This window comes from Gymnodraco acuticeps, unplaced genomic scaffold (genome assembly GCF_902827175.1).
Source record: "Gymnodraco acuticeps unplaced genomic scaffold, fGymAcu1.1, whole genome shotgun sequence".
Taxonomy (NCBI): Eukaryota; Metazoa; Chordata; class Actinopteri; order Perciformes; family Bathydraconidae; genus Gymnodraco; species Gymnodraco acuticeps.
In genome coordinates, this window is record NW_022991698.1 from 1 (window position 1) to 7,500 (window position 7,500).

At 49.8% G+C, this 7,500-nt stretch overlaps 1 protein-coding gene across 1 annotated transcript in view; it reads right to left on the reverse strand.

The window, feature by feature from the left end:
• Positions 1-47: 47 nt before the first annotated feature.
• The window catches only part of LOC117534577 (rho GTPase-activating protein SYDE1-like), a gene marked incomplete at its 3' end in the record, with an annotated part of 16,754 nt that continues 9,301 nt past the window's right edge, over positions 48-7,500 (reverse strand). The window contains 4 exon segments of the mRNA XM_034198808.1: positions 48-195; positions 341-427; positions 4,407-4,570; positions 7,167-7,359. Of these exon segments, the coding sequence (XP_034054699.1) occupies positions 48-195; positions 341-427; positions 4,407-4,570; positions 7,167-7,359 (592 nt within the window).

Below are 7,500 nucleotides of genomic sequence, written 5' to 3' on the forward strand. Positions count from 1 at the left end.
GTATTGGTAGTAGAAGTATTGGCAGTAGAAGTATTGGTAGTATTGGCAGTAGAAGTATTGGTAGTAGTAGTATTGGTAGTAGAAGTATTGGTAGTACTGCTGTTACCTGGTTGTCCCAGTTCTCCTGCAGTGACAGCTTCAGGTAGATAAGTCCTCGGGGCTCCAGCCTCACACACAGCTGCTGACTGCGACTCCCTGAAACACACACACACACCTTTAATTAACACACACACACCTTTAATTAACACACACACACCTTTAATCAAACACACACCTTGAATGATCATAATGTTTATGTCTGTGCAGTACAGTAGTGTGGGGGGGGTGGGTTGTAAGTCACCTTTAAAGAGCGGGGGGATGCAGACCCCCCCCAGAGCACAGACCCTGTTCCTTGGGGGGGGGTCTGATTGTCCTCCTGCAGGAGGAGCTAAAACCACAGAAGAAAACTTCAACACCTTTATTAACACTGCAGAAGAACAGGTGGGACAGGTGAGCAGCAGACAGGTGAGCTGCAGACAGGTGAGCTGCAGACAGGTGAGCTGCAGACAGGTGAGCTGCAGACAGGTGAGCTGCAGACAGGTGAGCTGCAGACAGGTGAGCAGCAGACAGGTGAGCAGCAGACAGGTGAGCAGCAGACAGGTGAGCAGCAGACAGGTGAGCAGCAGACAGGTGAGCTGCAGACAGGTGAGCAGCAGACAGGTGAGCAGCAGACAGGTGAGCAGCAGACAGGTGAGCTGCAGACAGGTGAGCAGCAGACAGGTGAGCTGCAGACAGGTGAGCAGCAGACAGGTGAGCAGCAGACAGGTGAGCTGCAGACAGGTGAGCAGCAGACAGGTGAGCAGCAGACAGGTGAGCTGCAGACAGGTGAGCTGCAGACAGGTGAGCTGCAGACAGGTGAGCTGCAGACAGGTGAGCAGCAGACAGGTGAGCAGCAGACAGGTGAGCTGCAGACAGGTGAGCTGCAGACAGGTGAGCTGCAGACAGGTGAGCAGCAGACAGGTGAGCTGCAGACAGGTGAGCTGCAGACAGGAGAGCTGCAGACAGGTGAGCTGCAGACAGGTGAGCAGCAGACAGGTGAGCTGCAGACAGGTGAGCAGCAGACAGGTGAGCATCAGACAGGTGAGCAGCAGACAGGTGAGCTGCAGACAGGTGAGCAGCAGACAGGTGAGCAGCAGACAGGTGAGCAGCAGACAGGTGAGCTGCAGACAGGTGAGCTGCAGACAGGTGAGCAGCAGACAGGTGAGCAACAGACAGGTGAGCAGCAGACAGGTGAGCAGCAGACAGGTGAGCTGCAGACAGGTGAGCTGCAGACAGGTGAGCAGCAGACAGGTGAGCTGCAGACAGGTGAGGAGAGAGGAGCAGAGGAGGACACCCGAGGACAGAGGAGTCGAGGAGGGGAGCCGAGGAGAGAGGAGGGGAACCGAGGAGAGAGGAGTCGACGAAGGGAACCGAGGAGAGAGGAGGGGAACCGAGGAGAGAGGAGTCGAGGAGGGGAAGCAGTCTGATGGACAGATGTGCTCATGACCACTTATATATTTACTTTAATTCATTCACAGTGCGGTGTAATGAGACAATAACAGGCTACAGATGCGGGCGGACAGACACACACACACACACACGCACGCACGCGCATGCACGCACGCGCACACACACGCACGCACGCACACACGCACACACACGCGCACGCACACACGCACGCACGCACGCACGCACACACACACACACACACATATATATATTTATAGAAATATATACAATTTCAGAATCAAACAAGTATGAGAGCACTCTCATAATAACGTAACACTATCAGAGACTGGATATATCCCCCCCCCTCTCTGGTCGCTGAAATGGGGAATTGAAATTACGGGCCAAAAGTTGTATTTACAAAAGCAAGCAGAGAACACCAAACCAACTGAGACCCGTCTGTCCGCCGCATCTACACACTGTACCACACACACACCTACACACTGTACCACACACACACCTACACACTGTACCACACACACACCTACACACTGTACCACACACACACCTACACACTGTACCACACACGCCTACACACTGTACCACACACACACCTACACACTGTCCCACACACACACACCTACACACTGTACCACACACGCCTACACACTGTACCACACACACACCTACACACTGTCCCACACACACACCTACATACTGTACCACACACACCTACACACTGTACCACACACACCTACACACTGTACCACACACACCTACACACTGTACCACACACACCTACACACTGTACCACACACACACCTACACACTGTACCACACACACCTACACACTGTACCCCACACACACACACACACACACACACAGCTCCTAAAGCATCATCAGGCTGCAGCCGTTGTGTATTTTATTTTGTGAAGCACTAAATGCTCTTAGAAACATCTGGACTCTTTGTTTGTAGATATCTACTAAACTAAAGCAAAGAGAGTCGGCCTGTTCTACTGAGTGATATCTATTATACACCAGAGGTGGGACCAAGTCATTGTTTTGCAAGTCCGAGTCAAGTCTCAAGTCAGGATGGGTAAGTTAAAGTCCTAAACTTTGACAAAACGAGTCTTAAACAAGTCATTATGTGCTTTTCACCAAATGTAATGACATCGATCAACAGAATAATACTTAATAATCAAACTGCTCTTTATTAGTCTCATTAATCATTTAATAATCAATTTTCTCTCTGCTGGTAAAGTCACGTGTTTTTCTATTTGAAGAGGGATCAGTGAGGTGAGGCTACCGTGACGCTTTGATTCAGAAGGAGTTTAATGTATAAGATCCCTGATGTTGAGGTAACCAGAATGTTTATTTCCACTGTGTACAACATGTTGTAAGGGACCCACAATCTATCTTTATGCAAGGGATAATGTGCAGCCGAGGCGTCTCTATGGGGAAAAGAACACCTGCATCTAGATCCCTCTGCAGGTACTTTAACTATATTCTGATGCTAATACTTTTCTACTTTTACTTAGGGTTAGGGTTAGGGTTAACTTTTCACTGTAACCGAGTATTCCTACACTCTGGAACTTTACTCAACTACAAGATCTGAACTTCTCCCTCCTCTGACAGTAAATCCTGGTTACCAAAAGAAACCCTGCTCTGAAGGTTATTTTCATTTGACAGATCCTGCACTCAGCTTTGCTTTCTCCAACATCATTGAAAAGCAGCAGATGCTGCTTCTTTTTTCGGTTTTCGCTCATTTCTTGACTTTTTCCGACGCGCTTGCATTTAAATCCGTCTCCCCGTCGCTCTGTGCAGCTGGCCTAAACCACTACACCTGCTGTGCCCCCCACCCTTCTTTCACATAATGGTATGATCCTAGTGTGTCCTCGCATATGATTGGCCGCATGGTGGCCCAGCTAAATAAAGTCCCGCCCCTGCCTGCAAGGATTCTCAGCAAGAGTAAGAGCGGCTGAAGATTCTGCTCTCCTAGCGGCAGCTCGCGATCGGCGTGTTGGAGACCTCTGAATTAAAGTATCAAGTCATCTCAAGTCAGAAGGCTCAAGTCCAAGTCAAGTCCCGAGTCATTGGTGTTCAAGTCCAAGTCGAGTCGCAAGTGTTTTGTGATTTTGTCAAGTCGAGTCTCAAGTCATCAAATTGGTGACTCGAGTCTGACTCGAGTCCAAGTCATGTGACTCGAGTCCACACCTCTGTTATACACACTGCTCTGCTTTCTGCACGGACCTCTCAGCTGTTCTCTCTGGAAACATCGCGACGCGATGAGAGCAGTTACTAAAATAATATCCAGGGGATGCATGCAAATCAAATCAAGTTTTATTTATATAGTACATTTATAAACGATTTTTGGTGGAGCCAAAGTGCTGTACATATAATAAAAATAGCCTACAGTAGAGACACTTTACAGCAAATACAACAGCACAGATTGTTCAAGAGCTGTGATTGGCTGAGATCAGTCCGGCCGTGCGTCACGACTCTTTGAAACATCTCTGTTGACGGAAATGCATCCACGAAGGAGCCATCAGTGTCTCCTCGGTTAGAGCTCCTCCAGAGAGCCTCCTCTCTCCTCTCTCCTCTCTCCTCGGTTAGAGCTCCTCCAGAGAGCCTCCTCTCTCCTCTCTCCTCGGTTAGAGCTCCTCCAGAGAGCCTCCTCTCTCCTCTCTCCTCTCTCCTCTCTCCTCTCTCCTCGGTTAGAGCTCCTCCAGAGAGCCTCCTCGACGCTCGATCCTCGGTCCTCGAAATTCAAATGAGATGTCCTTCAACATGGTGCGCTGAAAACCATGTCAGACCGAGGAGTCGAGGAGTCGAGGAGTCGAGAAGGGGAAATCAGTGGAATGAGAAAAGGCCCTGGAGTCAGCAGCAGACAGGTGAGCAGCAGACAGGTGAGACAGACAGGTGAGACAGACAGGTGCAGTACCTGGAGTCAGCAGCAGGAGGCGCAGCAGCCTGGCTCTCTCCAGCTGCAGGTGGAAGGCGTGGTTCAGAGGGAGGGCGGAGCCTCTGAGGGTCAGCTGGGACGTCCGGGCTCTGGTGACTCCGTCCACCTGGATCGCCAGGAACACCTGCTTACTGCCAGAACACCTGAGAGACAACACCACAGGAACACTGAGAGACAACACCACAGGAACACCTGAGAGACAACACCACAGGAACACTGAGAGACAACACCACAGGAACACTGAGAGACAACACCACAGGAACACTGAGAGACAACACCACAGGAACACTGAGAGACAACACCACAGGAACACTGAGAGACAACACCACAGGAACACCTGAGAGACAACACCACAGGAACACTGAGAGCACATCTTCCGGCGCAAACTGAAAACTCATCTCTTTCGACTCCACTTAGAGCGATAGAACTATTAACGAAGCACTTTTATACTAATAAAGGACTGGCTTATCTAAAGCCAGTTGAGTAGCACTTGAAATGTTTGGCTCTATGAAACCTGATGTACTTATATGATTCTGTTTTCTTCAAGGTTGTGTCTTCCTGGTCGAATTTACTTATTGTAAGTCGCTTTGGATAAAAGCGTCAGCTAAATGTAATGTAATGTAATGTAATGTAATGTAATAAAGACAACACCACAGGAACACCTGAGAGACAACACCACAGGAAAAACCTGAGAGACAACACCACAGGAACACTGAGAGACAACACCACAGGAACACTGAGAGACAACACCACAGGAACACTGAGAGACAACACCACAGGAACACCTGAGAGACAACACCACAGGAACACCTGAGAGACAACACCACAGGAACACAGAGACAACACCACAGGAACACCTGAGAGACAACACCACAGGAACACCTGAGAGACAACACCACAGGAACACTGAGAGACAACACCACAGGAACACTGAGAGACAACACCACAGGAACACCTGAGAGACAACACCACAGGAACACTGAGAGACAACACCACAGGAACACCTGAGAGACAACACCACAGGAACACTGAGAGACAACACCACAGGAACACTGAGAGACAACACCACAGGAACACTGAGAGACAAACACCACCAGGAACACCTGAGAGACAACACCACAGGAACACCTGAGAGACAACACCACAGGAACACCTGAGAGACAACACCACAGGAACACCTGAGAGACAACACCACAGGAACACTGAGAGACAACACCACAGGAACACTGAGAGACAACACCACAGGAAACACTGAGAGACAACACCACAGGAACACTGAGAGACAACACCACAGGAACACCTGAGAGACAACACCACAGGAACACTGAGAGACAACACCACAGGAACACCTGAGAGACAACACCACAGGAACACCTGAGAGACAACACCACAGGAACACTGAGAGACAACACCACAGGAACACTGAGAGACAACACCACAGGAACACTGAGAGACAACACCACAGGAACACCTGAGAGACAACACCACAGGAACACCTGAGAGACAAACACCACAGGAACACCTGAGAGACAACACCACAGGAACACTGAGAGACAACACACAGGAACACCTGAGGAGACAACACCACAGGAACACTGAGAGACAACACCACAGGAACACTGAGAGAGACCGCACAACACCACAGGAACACTGAGAGACAAACACCACAGGAAACTGAGAGACAACACCACAGGAACACTGAGAGACAACACCACAGGAACACCTGAGCAGACAACACCACAGGAACACTCGAGAAGACAACACCACAGGAACACTGAGAGGACAACACCACAGGAACACATGAGAGACAACACACAGGAACACCTGAGAGACAACACCACAGAAAACTGAGAGACAACCCACAGAAACACTGAGAGACAACACCCAGGAACACTGAGAGACAACACCACAGGAACACTGAGAGACAACACCACAGGAACACTGAGAGACAACACCACAGGAACACCTGAGAGACAACACCCACAGGAACACTGAGAGGACCCACACCACAGGAACACCTGAGAGACAACACCACAGGAACACCTGAGAGACAACACCACAGGAACACCTGAGAGACAACACCACAGGAACACTGAGAGACAACACCACAGGAACACCTGAGAGACAACACCACAGGAACACCTGAGAGACAACACCACAGGAACACCTGAGAGACAACACCACAGGAACACCTGAGAGACAACACCACAGGAACACCTGAGAGACAACACCACAGGAACACCTGAGAGACAACACCACAGGAACACCTGAGAGACAACACCACAGGAACACTGAGAGACAACACCACAGGAACACTGAGAGACAACACCACAGGAACACTGAGAGACAACACCACAGGAACACCTGAGAGACCACACCACAGGAACACCTGAGAGACCACACCACAGGAACACCTGAGAGACAACACCACAGGAACACCTGAGAGACAACACCACAGGAACACCTGAGAGACAACACCACAGGAACACCTGAGAGACAACACCACAGGAACACCTGAGAGACAACACCACAGGAACACCTGAGAGACAACACCACAGGAACACCTGAGAGACAACACCACAGGAACACTGAGAGACAACACCACAGGAACACCTGAGAGACAACACCACAGGAACACCTGAGAGACAAAACCACAATCAAGAATACTCTAAATAATACTAAATAATAATAAATATGTGTTTTAATAATAATATATCATATATTTATTAATAATAGTACCCGCTGCTCTTCAGCTCCTCCAGCCCCAGCAGGTGGACAGTCAGTAGGCCTGTGACCCGCTGGCTGTTTCTCGGCGGTTCGATGCCCGAGTACATCTGGAACGAGCTGACGTCACATGTTTCCTGGGGGGAGGCGAGGGGAGGGGCCTGTTGCCGTGGCAGCAGCTCAGGGGAGTCCCCGTCGCTAAGGTAGCCTTAAAGGGAAACACACAGGTTCAGATTCACTAAGGATAGGTCGTTAGCGAGAGCTATGGTAGAAGTCTGTTTGTTGGTTTGTGTTCATCTGGTCGGTCATTTTTACTGTCTTGCTTTTTGTACTAAACGTTGGAACACCG